Source organism: Elaeis guineensis, chromosome 11, assembly GCF_000442705.2.
Source record: "Elaeis guineensis isolate ETL-2024a chromosome 11, EG11, whole genome shotgun sequence".
Lineage (NCBI taxonomy): Eukaryota > Viridiplantae > Streptophyta > Magnoliopsida > Arecales > Arecaceae > Elaeis > Elaeis guineensis.
Window position 1 is genome coordinate 11,959,535 of NC_026003.2, and position 17,906 is coordinate 11,977,440.

Genomic DNA, 17,906 nt, shown 5'->3' on the forward strand with positions numbered 1-17,906 from the left:
GTAGACTTGGTCCCAGTTTGGTATTTTTGTAAATAGCAAAGCTCTTGTCCATACAGCTTTTAAATAAAGAGCCATTTGCTATTTGGTGACTAGAGTTTTGAAGTGCTGTGGAACTTTAATAATTGTTTAGTAAGCAAATTGAGAAAGTGCCTTGGTATCAGAGACAATCATAAAGAATATTATATAGAAAAATTAATTATCTAACTGTTTATACTATCAAAAACTATTATTATAAAACATTTTTATATTTATTTTCATGTTTCAATCTAAATAATATCATAAATGATATTTTTAAATGTTTATAAAAATCTAATTATATTTTTATAGCATTATCTAATGATATTGTAAAATGATAAAATTATATTTTTACTATAATATAATATTATAATAATATTATAATAATATTAATATTAAATAGTGATATTATTACTATTAATAATATTATAATGTTATTATTATTTGATTATTAACATAAAAATATTATATTATTATATTATCTAATACTATGATATTACATTATATTGTATTATGAAGAATTATCATGGCATTGTAATAAAAAATAATTCTTCAATTTTATTAAAAAATAATAATAATTTTATAATATTAGTATATAATATTATTATTATATTACATTATTATATACTATTAACATAATATTATTTTTAATGTTATGATAATATATTGATATTATAATATTATCATCAAGGTTTTAATTTTTTTATTAAGCTCCATATTGGTACCATGCTAATATAGTGTCCATACTTTTATACTCTATACTAAGGTTCGTTGTACCAATACTGGAGGAGCTATCCATTGGTGACTAGTTCAACAAGGTGGGGATCCATACCATGCCGTCCTAAGGCATTCTGGCACAAGGAGAGCCACATAGGGAGGGGGAGAGGAGGGAGATTTCGAATTGAAATCAGCAAATTGTCAATATTGATTTCAATTCAAAATCCACAAAAAAAAAAAAAAATAGCATCCCCTTTTCAAAACAAAACGGGGGATCCCTATTTCAATGAAGCTTTCGAGCCATCTCTCTCCCTCCCTCTCCCTCTCTTACCCTGCCTTTCCTTTCTCTCCTCCATCTCCCCATCCCTCTCTGGTAGGAATTCCATTTCGAACCCAAGAGAATGAACCAAGGTTCACCGTACCGGTACCGGACCCCGTACCGATGAAATTCTGTTTAATGTCGATACGCGGTTCCGTACGATATGGTAATGTCAGTACGCTTCCGTATGATGTATCGGTATGAGACCAGTACGGTATGGTACGGGCAGTATGGGGCGGTATAGGGCGGTACGGCATTCCATGGAATGAACTCTATAGGTAACCAATCAGTCCAATTTGGTATGCTCCGAACTAATTGGATTAGCGTAGTTCAATGGCCCTTGGTCGGTATACCCAGGACAGAGATTTGTTTGATGTAGCGAGACTTGGTATGCCCCCCCTGGTCAATATACCTAGAACAGGGATTTGTTTGATGAACCAAGACTTGGTATGGCCCCCACTAAGTCTCAATTCAATACTAGTATGGTACGACATGTTGGTATGGGACATCATACCTCAATATGGCGAATCTTGATTATTATTATTATTATATTATTATATTAATAGAATATTATAATAATATCATGTAATGTAATGTAAAGGTATCATATTATATTATAATATGTTACTATATTATTATAATTTATATGATATTATATTATACAATTATATCATATAACATAATTTTATTTATTATATTATACTATGTTATGCATTTTCATCTCTATAGAATTTTCATATAAATGAAAGCAGCTTCCCTTTTTTTCTCAAGTAGAGCTTTTAAAGCTTGAAGTTGGAGTTTTTCCCTAGCATACTTTTCTCAATTTTCAGAGGGGCTAGAAAGCTATTTCAGAATTCTCAAAATCATCCAAAAAATCTTTTAGGCCTCCTAAAAGTTCTTTTTGGTCCTCCAATTGCAATAAACGGACATTTCTAGATGAAAGTAACATAGCAAACGGCAGTAGCATAATAGATGATGAAGCTATAGACTTAAGCTTGATATACATTGTTGATTGATACCCTTGAAGCTTAAGTTGGTTTTCCCTTATAGCTTAAGCCGGTGGCCTCAAGTGGTTAGTTAACAAACAACACATTGGTTCACCTTTGATTAATTGTATGCCTAAGTCATCTCCCCAGTACACAATGAAAAGGAACATGTGGACTATTTGATTATCATGGCAATGGTCGTATTTGGTCTCCAAGTTTCTTAAGAAACCAAAGAGGAAATCAGTAATGGCATGGCTGTTATATTATCTTCTGAATTATAGTATTCCTCAATGGGGATGATGCAAAAATTTGAAAATGGAAATATCCCGAAAACTTAAATGCAAAAATCTTTTTTCTTTCTTCAATTATTGAATGTATGGCTTGAGATATCAAACCAAGGAATTAGCTGGAAACCTTGTAATCCTTTCAAGTTTCAAGCTCAAATCCTCTTTTTATGGACCCTGTATCTAGATCTGCTTTTCACTTCCGAGAATCTGATTCTGGAATTATCTAAGGCATATCTCTTTAAGACTTTAACCATTGGTTTCTCATTCAAAATCAGGCTACGGTCATGCCTTCTACACTTGCTAATGTCCAGGGTCTTCATCACTGGAGTAGAAAAAAAAAAGTAGAAAAATGAAACTGAGAATGCATTTACTACATGTGAATCATTAATGACAAGTGTAAAGGGAGGCAAGCATATGGATGGTTGTACCTGTTATCTCATTGGGTTTTCTCTTGGTCACCTAGCATTCGCAAATTATTATTCTTCATCTCCAGCTTATTTTAGGTGACTATAGTTCGTCTTCCAGAATTCTTTTCCACAATTAGCTAGGTGCCATCCACTTCTATTTTGTTGTACTCAAGTTTTGAAGTTTCAGCTAAAATCCAATCCAAAAGTGACCAAAATTTTTGGCTTCCATCAGTTTTGTCCCATTTCAGCCACTTTTAGCCAGTTTTGATAAGTTTCAGTTGAGTGTCTAGCAGTTTTATCACTGGAACTGAGTTTTTTACCCTTTCATTGTTTCGCTCACGTGCGTGCACTCACTCACACACACACACACACACACACACACATATATATATATATATTAACATTTCTAAATTTTGTCAATGTTATTCAATATTGCATTAATCAAAGACCCTAATGAAATAATCTATTATTTTTGGTTAAGTGTTGTTATCAAAGTGATGCCTCTTCACTAACTAGAGAGCATTATGTATTCTTACCATTTTTCTTTTTCTAACCTAGATACATTTTTTCTCTTTTTTAGAATAACATGATATTAAAAAAAAAAGGAAATTTTGAAATAACTGGGTTCTGGTTTCAATGCCTTGTTTCCTTGCTTGAATGGGTTATTCAACTGAAATAGAATGATATATGCTTAGAGAAAACTTTAGTTGAATACAAAAATTAGAGCAAATATGGAAAATTACAAAAAGTAGAGAAACGGATAGGGAAACTCTAGAATAGAAGAAATGTTTAATATATTTTAATGCAATAAGCTCTAAAGCTAATTTCAGTCTGATAAAATGATATGAAATTTTTTTTCTTCATTGCTATTCTTACTTTTTCTATCTTTTGATTGAATCTCCAAAATTCAGAGGAAAATTGCCAAAACCACTGCAGCAATCAAAACTGAAACTCTGTCCCCAAGACGAAAACTGACATGAAGTTTAAAACCTTGAGCTTAACACTCCCCTCCCCCTTGGAGCGTCAATCAGACCATGCACATAGAGGGATAACACAACAACTAAGATGAGCCAAGATGACAACTGTTATACAAAATAAATAATTGTGATGGGATTTGAACTCATAACCTCCAGTGGACTGAGCTCTAATACCATGCTAACTAACCAATGGAAGCTAAGAGCTTGGGCTGTTAGGAAGTAGTTAACCCCCCATGGCATTACATAACATTAGGGAAAAAAAAAATCTGACGGTGATGCACCTTGCCAAGAAAAAGAGAGAAGTTGACTTAATTTTGGTGAGACCTCTCATCTTACGATGTTCTGCATATGATCTTATCCACAAAATCACCGACATGGCAGGTCACCAAAATTTCTCTTATCTACATTCTTAACAACAAGGTATTTTCATTTCTTCCCATTCTTGCAGCTACTTAACAAAATATTCTGCTTGAAGCTCTAATAATGGTACAATCACTAAAACCAAATGTTTGGCAATTGAAACAAAACTTAAAATGATATCTATCTCAAACAGTAGCTATTAGCAAAGTTTTAAATTCCATGGGACGAGGCTGTCTCGATTTTCCCATGGAATGGGATGCATCGCCATCCCGCCCCGTCCCGACACTTGGAACAGAGGATGTCCCAAGAGATCCCGATCGGGATGTTGGGATGCTAGCGGGATAGCTTATCCCAATACATGGGATGATACTCCATCTCGATGTCCCACGGGACATCCCGAGATGTTCCACTGGGAACTGAATCCCTGGCTATTACAATATATTACAGCTGAGAAAGTTCAAATGAATAAAGCTCACATTTCAAATTAGTCTTCCAATGATGAACACATAGAAATTATAGATTGTATGACTTTGAGAGTTAATAAACAGCAGTGTAAATTTCAAAAGCTTTTCATCATGAATGTAAATTATCTCCGAAAACAAGGGCCTAAAATAACACTAATGAAATCAATATGAACATGGACAGATGGAAGCACAAGTTAAGGTTAAATGCATAGCTTCTGCTCTACAAGTCAGACCTGGTAGTTTATTATCGAGTCTATCTAAACAAAATTGGCAATTAAAGTGGATATAAACATGAGAATTAAGAGGAAACAACAATGGAAAAAAATTATACTCACAGGAAACGTGGGATTATGAAAATCATTAAGAAATACATCGTCAAGATCACGAAAAAGTCTATGCTCTGGTGTATCATAGCGACCATCACAAAGATCAAGACCTCCAATGAATGCAGTAATTTTTCTTGTATTTCGAGGTGCCTCGGTATCGACTAGTAAACATTTCTGATGGTGTGTAAAGAGGGTTCCCACAATCTGGATCAAGATATTATGAGAAACAAGGTTAGATCACAGTTCAAGAGATATATTATGCAAACCTTGGTGTATGCAACAGTATGCTACATAAAGAAAAAGATATATTATCTACATATGCTTCATACACCTATTATAACACAATTTCCGTTAATGCATACATCGCAAATATCCACATACAAAGTCTAAAGATGAAGTTGTACACACTTTCTTATGATGTTCAGTATTGTGGGTTATTGTTTTATGGAGTGAGAGAGGATCTGTCATCATAGGGAACCCAAGTCTTGCAGAAAATTTCAAACAATGTGGAAGAGTAGTTGTCACTCATATATTCTACTCTTTATAGAGCTATAAGACATAAGGTGATTGGTGAAAAAAGATAACAGAATAATTGAAACTTCAGAGCTTAATTGATTCATCCAACTTAGATATATCACTATAAGTTAAACACATGAAAAAAAACCATAGCACTCTGCATCAGGGGTCCAGGTTATATATATGAGAGAATTAATTCTTAGTGGTCTAAGGTGGAGGTGGACAGAGCAGAGAGCTCAACTATCAAGAACACTGGTTTTGGCTTTGGGTTACTGAGCTCCACAATAATCCAAGATAGTTTTCCACTCTCTGTGGTCTGGAGGACTATTTCATGCTTTTTCTTGTTTTGCCTCTTTTTTCGAACATCGTATTTCTCACTCCCACTCTCTCCTTGATAATTTATTACACTGCTTAGGAAACATGAAGAAAGCTGTCAGCTGTCTCTTCTTTACCTTTCTTTACTTTCTTCTAGATTCTCAAAAATATCATTTAAATGATTATTGAAACAGAGTTATCAAATACTACACCAGACCAAGCATGCTATCCAGTGCTGCAAGGGCCAATTCAGTCACTTCAAAGAAATAAAGGACAGATGTTTGCATCTGATCAATGAGAAAGACTGAAAGAACGACAGCACTAATGAGATTGTGAGGAAAAAATTCTCTGTCTGCATGCCCCAAATATCAACAAATATTTCTTGGAGTCACATTAGTGATTGCCAAATTGTGCACTCCTAATTTTTTTCTGCTGTGGCTCACATTCAGAAAGGGGAAAAAAAGATCAGGAGACTTATATTTATATCTGATATGTGGGAGGATAAAACAAAGGGACTTCATTTTGATCATCCTGATGATGATCTTGAGATATAAAGATAAATCTTGCTTAATATATCCAGTAAAATTAATCCAACAAAGTGAACAAGCAAAGCATTTCAATAGATAATCTACATGTACCTTCTGCAAAGTAGTTCTTATCTTTATATTTCTACTATGAATTATTTAGAATTGTACTTATCTTTGAATTCTTCCATGAAGCATAACATTAAATTATTTGGAAAGTAGGCATTCCATTGTTACGTACATAGAATGGACCTCAAGATAGTTGTCTCATGCCATAATATGAAACATGACCCTTCAAGCTCAGTACAACTAAAAACTTACATGCAGTTTCTAGACTTATTGACCGGACATTATCTTTGACTACTGTTAATGCTTTCAAAAACATAAGTTTGTTATTTCTTTAAAAGGACATATGTTTCTTTGCAATTGTATTCTTTTCTGATGTATATTTATTATGGATTATCAACAAAGAATAAGCAAAAATTTAGGAGCTCAAAACAATGAAATGAACTTGTACCTAGACTTTTGCTGGCTCCATGTAATCAATTATAATTTAGAATTCCTTATATCTGGTGCTGGTATCAAATAACTTAGTCCCAGCCTTCAAATATGAAGGAACACTAAAACATATGGATCAAAGAAGAGAAAGAAGTTGGTGCCAAAGATGCTTACAGTCAAGCAGAAACAAGATCATGTAAAAAAAACTTTAAAGGGAAACAAACATGAGAAGACATTATAATGCATTACCACTATATATTTAAGCACAAGAACAATGAAGAGAAAAGTAGAGTTTTATGTACAGATTGGAGAACATGGTATGAATACTAAGCCATGTGAACCTTTGTGCTTTATAAGCGAGTCGAGTAATCAATTTCAAAACATCTAATTTGGTGTCTCAATGTGTACAAAGGTTGCCACCTACATTACATCTTTTTTTTGTTCATGGCACCCCTCTATTGAAAATGGTTGGAAACAGCTGGGTGCCCATTTCTTTTGATTGGATAAGTCAGCTCAAAGTGAAATATTTAGGATTCTTCAGTGAGCATTAAAACTGATTGAAAACGGTTTTAGCTCCCAAGAGATATGAAATTCAAACTAGATATTGCTTATTGGTTTTGGAGAAAGCAACAAGGCATAATTCTAATCCAGTGTGTCAGAAAAAAATTGAAGTCTTATGACTGGAGTAGACCTTGATATTTTGAGGCTAAAACCACATTCTTGAATCTGATTTTATCAAATGCATATTTAAGCATACATATTCATTGCTTCATGAAAGAACTGCTTTTCCAGATTGTTTGCATGAAGCTTTCCTCGCCACCTAGAGATGAGCATGCCAGAAAGCTTTCAGATGGGTAGATAAGCGCACAGGTGTGCCATAGCATTTCATGCAGCCAAAAAGAGAGTAATCGAAGGAAGGATACGAGAGTTGAGTGGATCCAGGTGCCTTGACCTCTAAGAATTTTTGCCACCATCATACCACAGTTCGAGGAAGATGAATTGGGATAGGTTGTGGCCTAGGCTATAGTAGGAACTATCTAAGCTAACACTACTCCTAAGGTAGAATCCTACTGGTAAGTAAAGTACGGGATAATGTAAAGCTAAGATAAAATAGAATTTATAGATGTAGATGTCAAAGGATCCTTTTTTAGCATTACGATATGATATTTATAAGTAACCCTCATTAACTATCTTGATACTTGTCCTTGTTATCGAGTGCTATACAGGCCACTATTGCCAAGAATGGTAGGTAGTGCTACCACTCTACTCACAACCTAGACAGCGGTAGGATGAGCGTCATTATTTATTTTTGCCACTTGTCCTTGCTAGTGTGCCACATAGCCTACTATTCTATGGATGGTAGCTAGCGCTACCCTTCCACTCACATCATGGAAAGTGGGAAGATGGTTACCACACTACTAACTGTGGATACTGGTCCATGTTATTGTATCCATATAGGCCACTATTGCCATGCATGATAGGTAGTTCGACCACTTCTTGCATGCACGGGTAGTGGTAACTGCTAGCAAACCAGCATCCTTGGACTCTGCTCCACTAAAGCCTCATTCTAGGCTGATACCTAGCTCTCAACTTCTCAGTTTATGTCATTCGGCATACATTCTTGGTATTTGGCCTTCACCCTCAGTGTTTCGGCCAAAAACCTTAGTGTTTCGGCCAATTCTGATACTTGATAGGAGCATGCCATGCAACTTGGTCTGGTGGCTAAGTACAATTTCGGCCTACTATCCGAGTACTTCATCCTAAGATTCTCAGTCTACACCTTCGTACTTGAAGGTTGACAACTTGACATCCTTTCAAAACCTCCAATTCAGCCTGATCGGTCTTTGAAGCATAGGTATTGGTCTGGATGTGTTGGAAACACATATCAAATGCATACTGAATAGTCAACATAAATTCTCTTTATTTTATATGCATAATTTTGTTGGTTTATTTAATAATCCTTCTAACTTTTCTTATCTTTTCATCTAAACAATTTGTTTCTAACTGGCCTCTTTCAGATGAAATGAAAGGATATGAATTATGAAGCAAAACTACCAAATATTGTCCGGTAAAAGGTTGGGCAAACTGGCAAAGCATGTTTATGGAGCAGATATTAAATGTTGAACGTCAAATTTGAACTAGCTGAATGAAGAAGTTAATCTTAGATTCAATTCAACATGCATAAAGATGATTCTTTATCATATGGACATCGAATTCAATTGTATCATTTTCATATTACCCAGAACAATTACCAAGATGATTCAATATTAATGTACAAAATATGGTACTCCACTGATTGTGTGTAGAATCAAATGAATTTATGTTGTACAACTTGCCTGTTGCTTAACCATGCTAAGCTTATGGCTAGCATAGCGAGGTGACAAGACACAAATGACAGACGAATGCTTGAAAAACTTTCGGGTTTCTTCATCATGAGTTTGCATAACTCCTCCCTGCACCCAAAGTCTAATTATCAAACTTCAGTGCAATGATCAATTTTAATTATACTGCTGGCAAGCGAAAAATATAGTACAAAGCATTCATTGAATTCTCAACAGTAAATAATTTTAAATGCTTGTATCATCAAATAGACCATACAAGTTTGAGAGTCATTAGAGTTTGTTGGTTAAGTGTAATGGCTAGAGAGACATATCATGATACGCCAAAGAAAATGTCCAGCAACTTGAGTCTTCAAACAACTACGATAACGTAATTCATAGGACTCAAAAATACACCTTAGCTTCAATTTAAAGAAGCTTTTCTTGTAACACAAGTGAAATCAGTTAATTTAAAGTGAATATAATCTTAGTATTTGATTAACTAATAAAAGGTGTAAGGACTCTTATTTAAAGAGTTGCATTTTTCCCTATTTTGTGATCATTATATCTACGCCTCGGATAAAAGATAGTATAAAACTAAGATAAAGATAAAGATTCATTAGATCAATTGTTGAATGATCCATACATAGAGTATAATTCCATTATTTATACTAAAATAAAATAACAATCCGCTCTTGATGGTTGTTATTCACATCCTCCACTCCTAGCAATTCTAGTAATTGACATCGATTGCCTCGCTACTGCTGCATGATCATCAAGACCCATTAACTGTCAAAACAATACTCATATTTATCAATCTTGATCTATTGTTCACTTTTTTTGACCTATCCTATTGGTTGTTTTTTCTCAATCATCCTGCAACAAGGTCTTCTGCGTCTTGAAACACCATCAATTACCCATTCTTGTGTTGTTGATCATGGCTATCATAATCATTTGGCCTACTCACAGCCAAATGTCCATCTTTCGACCAGTCCCTCCATATTTGGAATTTATCACAGTCGAACTCTATCAATCCTAGTAAGGATCACATGACTTTCACTGATTGACTTCATCCAAATCAATCCACATGGTACTTGCTTACAACTACCACTTAAGCTACCAAGATGAGATGTAAACAATATTACATTTCCAATTTTTTAATATAAGTATTTTTATATTTAAATTTTATAGTAGTTAATTTGGCATGTATTACATAGTTACACCATCCTTTAGGCATATAACATGAAATATTAAAGTATATAATATTTAAACATCAAAAATAAACACAAAATTCTATTTTCCACTTAAAACTAAATAAGACTTAAAATCTTGAAAACAAATATATATATATATATATATATATATATATATATATATAGGAGTAAACTTGGGTAAGGTTGATCGGATTTGGGCTCATATCCGGTCAAGTCAAAATTGGATAATGGAGGCCCAACATCGATAATCCAAGCCGTTGGATGTGATCTACTACTTCAAAACTATTTGCACAAGAAAAATCATATGATCTGAAGACCCTTGGTTTATGCATCAAGTGATCAAAAAATACATCTAATTCAATTTTATTTAGGCTATCCAATTTTTTACTACTTGATGCATAGACTAGAGGTTTCTAAATTATATGATTTTTTATGTGCAAACAGTTTTGAGATAGCAGATCACATTCAATGGCTTAGATCATGGATGTAGGACTCTTATTATAGAGTTTTGACTTGACCGGTCCTGAATCCAAATCCGTTCGATCTAATTCTAAACTGACTATATATATATATATATATTGTGTAGCAAGTTCAATATGGTATCTCTCCTACCGTGTATATAATCTGATACTAAGACTACAAGCATCAAACAGCATTGCATAAGATTAGAATTCACCAAGTAGATTTAGACTAAAGTGCACCATATTTGACTTGAATTTGAGTTTTCCTCAAATGCACACATCAACTTTATTTAGATTCAAACATGATTAGATGAAGAACCATAAGAAAGTTGTGCCTCCTCAAATGAGACGAAAAGGATAGCCTTTCATAGAAGGTGCATCTCATATTTTTCTGTTCTTCTTTAAGTTAATAAAAAAAGAAAGAAATCTGCTTCCATCATGTTTTCTACTTCTCTGAGCATTAAGTTTCTATCAAGAAGTTCATATCAAATACAGAACTGTTGATCCCATTGGTAATTGTTGTTCTTGTTTGTTCCTACTTGTTGGGATATACCGACCGACGACCCCGAGGGACGACCCCGACCCCGACCGACTCCGACGGACGACCCAGAGGGACGACCCCGACCCCGACTGACTCCGACGGACGACTCCGACGGACCCGACCGACCCCGCTCGTGCCGACTTATAATCGGACCGACCGGCCTACCGACTGACCGACCGACCGACCGACCGACTGGCCGACCGACCGACTGGCCGACCGACCGACCGACCGACCGACTGGCCGACCGACCGATCGACCGAACGCCATCACCGACCGATTAACGGCCCTTTACCGACGGAGGATATGTCGGTCGGACTGACCTTTTCCACTCTCCCGACCGACTGAACCAGGAAGTCTGATGGCCGACTCTCGCAACATGCCCGGCTGACCATCGGAGGGGCCCGAATCTCCACCCGGCGCCACACAGCTGGCCACCGACCTAGGGTCAGTCGACTCCTCCGATCGCCGTACAGCCGCCAGAGCCTGTCAGCCCTGACAGCGACATGCGGCACTGCCACCTACGGGCATTATCCCGCCGAGGGCATTGTCAACCCTAGCGATTTGACAGCCCCACGGCGATGTGACACTTTTACGGCGACTCTGACAGTCTACAGTGAGTTGACAATTCCTCAATTGTCCGCGCCATTAATGACGGCGCCATACCGTGCTCCACTATATAAATCGGGGAAGGCAACAGTGCCGGGGGGGGTCTCTCCACTTCTCGACTTCAAAATCACAGGCTCGCTCCTCCCCCCCTCTCTCTCTCTCTCTCGATTGAGCTCTCTGTCTTCATTTCACTGTTGCCCAGTCACCTCTCTGACTTGACCGTCGGAGGGTCCCCGCCAGAGCCGCCTCCGGTCAGCGTGGACTTCCTTTTTTGCAGGCGCTCGTTCCCCGACGATCGAGCGACGAGGGGATTGGCCGTAACAGATTGGCGCGCCAGGAAGGGGAAGGCAAGCTATACGGCACCAAGCCTCCCCAAGCAGGAGATACTGATGACGAAGACAAGAGCCCAGCGATCGAGGATCACCGGGTCGGCGAGGCGCTCTTCCCGCCGGGAAGAGGCCTCCCCGCCACCCTCAGCGGCGGAGCCCAGCTCTCCACACCCCGCGGTGACCACGGAGGCGCAGATCGCGGCCATCGTACGGCAGATGACCGTACTGACGGACGCGGTCAAGAGCCTCCAGCAACAACCAGCGGCCCGTCCGATGCCCTCCAGGAGCAGCCGCCGACGCCCGCGCCGATCCCCGTCACCTCCGCGCGAGCGCCCGCAACAGCGCTCCCACGGAGAGGAGGAGGGACGGCCACGGCGCGACGCCCGACAGTCCCAGCAGCTCTCTCCTTCCCTGCTGGAACGGGCGAGGAAGGAGAAGCGACCGCGAACGCCGTCCGCCTCCCTCTCGGAATCTTCCGGAGACTCCACTCCTGGGGTCTCCCAGCACCGACGGACGGACGACTACGAGCGCAGGTTCGAGAAAATCGACCGTCGGCTCGCGCAGCTGCAGGTGGACGGCAGAAGTCTTCAAACGACGTCGACTTCCAGACCGCCCAACCTCTCTCCCGACTCATCCTCGACGAACCGATCCCCAGTCGGTTCAAGATGCCGCACGTGGAGTCTTACGACGGCTCCACCGACCCAATCGACCATCTGGAAAGCTACAAAGCTCTCATGACGATTCAGGGGGCAACCGACGCTCTCTTTTGCATCGGCTTCCCCGCCACACTCCGCAAAGCTGCCAGGGCCTGGTACTCCGGTCTTCGATCGGGAAGTATCCACTCCTTCGGGCAGCTCGAGCATTCCTTCGTGGTCCATTTCAGCACCAGTCGGAAGCCGCCACGGACCTCGGACAGTCTTTTCTCCCTCAAGCAGAGAGAAAATGAGACTCTACGACACTTCGTGACGCGATTCAATGCGGCCACGCTTGAGGTCCAGGACCTCAATGGAGACATGGCCATCTCGGCCATGAAACGGGGGCTAAGGACATCCCGGTTCACCTACTCCCTGGACAAAACCCTCCCCCGAACATACGCCGAACTGCTGGAGCGCGCGTACAAGTACATGCGCGCGGACGAAGGAGCTTCCGACCGGCGCCTGACTTAAGGCGCGGGCCGAAAAGAAAAATGGAAGAAAGGTCGGGCCCATGCTGAACCCAGCAGGCCCTCCACTGATAGACGGGCCTTGCCCCGACGACGGAGTCCGAGACCGACGCATCGCAGGTATGACTCCTACACCCCTCTCTCCGCTCCTCATGCGCAGATCCTGATAGAGATCGAAGGAGCGAAAAATCTACGACGGCCTCGGCCTCTGAAGGCAAAAAGCCCCGACCAACATGGCCGATCGTCGATCGCCGAATCAACGGCTCGATCACCGATCGCCGAAATCGACGGCCTCAGCCTCTGAAGGCAAAAGGCTCCGACCAACATGACTCGATCATCGATCGTCGAACCGACGGCCTCGGCCTCTGAAGGCAAAAGGCCCCGACCAACACGGCCGATCGTCGATCGCCGAATCAACGGCTCGATCACCGATCGCCGAAATCGACGGCCTCGGCCTCTGAAGGCAAAAGGCCCCGACCAACACGGCCAATCGTCGATCGCCGAATCAACGGCTCGATCACCGATCGCCGAAATCGACGGCCTCGGCCTCTGAAGGCAAAAGGCCCCGACCAACACGGCCGATCGTCGATCGCCGAATCAACGGCTCGATCACCGATCGTCGAAATCGACGGCCTCAGCCTTTGAAGGCAAAAGGCCCCGACCAACATGACTCGATCATCGATCGTCGAACCGACGGCCTCGGCCTCTGAAGGCAAAAGGCCCCGACCAACACGGCCGATCGTCGATTGCCGAATCAACGGCTCGATCACCGATCGTCGAAATCGACGGCCTCGGCCTCTGAAGGCAAAAGGCCCCGACCAACACGGCCGATCGTCGATCGCCGAATCAACGGCTCGATCACCGATCGCCGAAATCAACGGCCTCAGCCTTTGAAGGCAAAAGGCCCCGACCAACATGACTCGATCATCGATCGTCGAACCGACGGCCTCGGCCTCTGAAGGCAAAAGGCCCCGACCAACAAGGCCGATCGTCGATCGCCGAATCAACGGCTCGATCATCGATCGCCGAAATCGACGGCCTCGACCTCTGAAGGCAAAAGGCCCCGACCAACACGGCCGATCGTCGATCGCCGAATCAACGGCTCGATCACCGATCGCCGAAATCGACGGCCTCAGCCTTTGAAGGCAAAAGGCCTCGACCAACATGACTCGATCACCGATCGTCGAACCGACGGCCTCGACCTCTGAAGGCAAAAGGCCCCGACCAACACGGCCGATCGTCGATCGCCGAATCAACGGCTCGATCACCGATCGCCGAAATCGACGGCCTCGGCCTCTAAAGGCAAAAGGCCCCGACCAACATGGCTCGATTGCCGATCGCCGAATCAACGGCTCGATCATCGATCGCCGAATCAACGGCTCGATCACCGATCGCCGAAATCGACGGCCTCAGCCTTTGAAGGCAAAAGGCCCCGACCAACATGGCTCGATTGCCAATCGCCGAATCTATGACTCCGTCGTCGGCCTGATCGACGAATCGCCGAACCAATGGCTCAATCTACGTCTCGATCATCGAGGACATATCGGATTCTACAACGGAGATTGAAGGAGCGGAATATCTACGACGGCCCCCACCTCTGAAGGCAAAGGGCTTCGACTAATGCGGCTGGCTAACTTGCCGACTTAGCTTCAACTAAGAAAGGCAAAATGCCAAGACGACCGCAGTCGCATTCGCGACATACCGATCTGGTCACGACCGATCGAAGGATATTCGGCTTGCCACCGTTTATCATACATCCCGACGCATACGTCCGACCAAGGGCCGGACAATGGATATTCGACTTGCCATCATTATCCTATCCGAATACGTCGGATGCTACTCGACTATCAGATTCTACGGAATGATCGTGTCGACGAGCAACGTTCGGAGGTTGGCCGACCTCCGACCCGACGTGCATGCTCGACCTACAGTCGGGACGACCGATATTGGATCGTTCGTTGATGTGATCGCCAGAGTCGGGGCAAGAAAAGACGGAAAACCACTCCTTTCGTCCGAAGCCGTCGCCCATGTGTTCACGCGAGCCAACACGACATCGGGCTCAGGAGTGGGGGGGGCAACTGTTGGGATATACCGACCAACGACTCCGAGGGACGACCCCGACCCCGACCGACTCCGACGGACGACCCCGACCCCGACCGACTTCGACGGACGACTCCGACGGACGACCCCGACCGACCCCGCTCGTGCCGACTTATAATCGGACCGACCGGCCTACCGACTGACCGACCGACCGACCGACCGACTGGCCGACCGACCGACCGACGACCGACTGGCCGACCGACCGACCGACCGACCGCCGACTGGCCGACCGACCGACCGACCGACGGCCGACCGACCGACCGGCCGACCGACCGACCGATCGACCGAACGCCATCACCGACCGATTAACGGCCCTTTACCGACGGAGGATATGTCGGTCGGACTGACCTTTTCCACTCTCCCGACCGACTGAACCAGGAAGTCTGATGGCCGACTCTCGCAACATGCCCGGCTGACCATCGGAGGGGCCCGAATCTCCACCCGGCGCCACACAGCTGGCCACCGACCTAGGGTCAGTCGACTCCTCCGATCGCCGTACAGCCGCCAGAGCCTGTCAGTCCTGACAGCGACATGCGGCACTGCCACCTAAGGGCATTATCCCGCCGAGGGCATTGTCAACCCTAGCGATTTGATAGCCCCACGGCGATGTGACACTTTTACGGCGACTCTGACAGTCTACAGTGAGTTGACAATTCCTCAATTGTCCGCGCCATTAATGACGGCGCCATACCGTGCTCCACTATATAAATCGGGGAAGGCAACAGTGCCGGGGGGGGTCTCTCCACTTCTCGACTTCAAAACCACAGGCTCGCTCCTCCTCCCCTCTCTCTCTCTCTCTCTCGATTGAGCTCTCTGTCTTCATTTCACTGTTGCCCAGTCACCTCTCTAACTTGACCGTCGGAGGGTCCCCGCCGGAGCCGCCTCCGGTCAATGTGGACTTCCTTTTTTGCAGACGCTCGTTCCCCGACGATCGAACGACGAGGGGATTGGCCGCAACACTACTAAACCTCTTTTTTCTTTTGTCCCTTCCGGATATTTTTTTTATTTTTAAGGCATTGTATGCAACCGAAAAAGAGGCAAAATTTTAAACACATTGATAATAAGAGCATCCAAGAGCTGAAACGACTTACCGTCTTGAAGAAGAGTTTATCGTGGGAAGTCTTATCATCCCACACCAACAAGCACACCCGAACCCCCTCCTCCGACTTGTACTTAAGCAGATCCCCCAATGTGTACCCCTCGGCCGGGATCCTCAATGGCCGTTCCCTCACCAGCCTCACTTCGTGGTAGATGGACCACCCCGCTATATAAATCAAATGGTGCGCCCCCAGTATCGCTTCGCATATATCCTCCCAGCACTTGTGATGCCGAAACACGTGCCGGCCCTCCAATTCGATGTCGTCCGGGAGTTCCCCTTCCCTGATATGGGCATCCTGGTAAAGCGTCAGCATGCCTCCCTTCCTCAAGGGGAAGTACGTGTCCGGGACCCCTTTCTGCTCGGGATCCCCCGGAATGCCGTTCCGGTAGGCCGGATTGTCCTCCACGGGCGTGAACCTCATCGAGATGCGGAGTGCCGAATGCGGCTTCGGCGGCCGCCCCGCGGGGCCGATCACCGGGAACCAATCGGCGATCTCGCCGCCGGAGGCGATGCTGGCGGCGGAGATACTGGCGGTGCCGATGAGCTGGGCGCCGAAAACGTCGTTGTCCTTGACCTCGAACTCAATGCGGGCGGCGCGGTGGGCGAGGAAGAGCTTGAAGTGCTCCTCCCAGTGGGGTTCCTGGGAGTTGGGGATGACGCGTGTGCGGGCGAGGGTGTCGCCGGCGAGTAGGACTTTGACGTAGGGGTCGCTGGTGATGACCTTTGTTTTGGGTTGGAGGGGAAGAGGGGAAGTCATCCTCTTTCTCCTCTTGAACTCTTCTTCGCGATCCATGCGGCGGGGGGTGGGGAGGGAGAGGCCGCAGGCGCCGAGGCAGCGGCGGAGGCGCTCGGTGAACATGTCCATGTTGGGGAGGTCGCGGGCCTCGTGGATGTGGAGGTCCAGGTCGCCGTGGAGGAGGATGAGCTGCTCCGGGGTGGCGTCCATTGGATTCCTCGCGGGAGTTGGAAAGGGGTATCAGGAACCGCCGGCATGGGAGCGGGAATGTATACGGTGGGGAGGAATGGGAGGAGGTGGAGGAGACAAGGGAAGGATAGGTTCTTTGCTTGATACCGGAGGATTTGGGATCGACGAGACTAAAAGATAGGGTTTGGGAGATGAGATGGGAGGTTTTCGCGCGGCGAAGAGGATTAAAGAAATGGCTTCCTGAATTTTTCTGGATAAAAAGTGATGATAGATCGGATGCTTTTGGGGAATAAGTGGACAAGACCGTTGGATCTGTGGTCTTCGAATCCTTTAGTAATACCCCGCGAACGAACGTTGACAGATATTTGAATGTTCGCCCAAATTAGTAGAGAATCTGCTAAAGAAACATTCTGCAACATTGTACGATAATTCTTAATGCA

The 17,906-nt window shown here is 43.6% G+C and overlaps 1 protein-coding gene across 1 annotated transcript; it reads right to left on the minus strand.

The window, feature by feature from the left end:
- Positions 1 to 4,253: 4,253 nt before the first annotated feature.
- Positions 4,254 to 17,689, minus strand: LOC140852358 (phospholipase D delta-like). The gene is made up of 4 exons (XM_073245298.1): positions 16,534 to 17,689; positions 9,048 to 9,164; positions 4,868 to 5,062; positions 4,254 to 4,496 (listed from the first exon to the last, which is right to left on the minus strand). Exons 1-4 carry the CDS (start codon positions 17,485 to 17,487, stop codon positions 4,254 to 4,256), a joined length of 1,509 nt encoding a protein of 502 aa, XP_073101399.1. The 5' UTR covers positions 17,488 to 17,689.
- Positions 17,690 to 17,906: the final 217 nt, after the last annotated feature.

Excerpts from the sequence above, each read along its gene's own strand:
- LOC140852358 (XM_073245298.1), bottom strand. The coding sequence starts at position 17,487 with ATGGACGCCACCCCGGAGCAGCTCATCCTCCTCCACGGCGACCTGGAC. Across the intron at positions 9,165-16,533 it reads ATAAACTCTTCTTCAAGACG|GGAGGAGTTATGCAAACTCA; the intron begins GTAAGTCGTTTC and ends CTTTGGGTGCAG. Across the intron at positions 5,063-9,047 it reads TTAGCATGGTTAAGCAACAG|ATTGTGGGAACCCTCTTTAC; the intron begins GCAAGTTGTACA and ends ATCTTGATCCAG.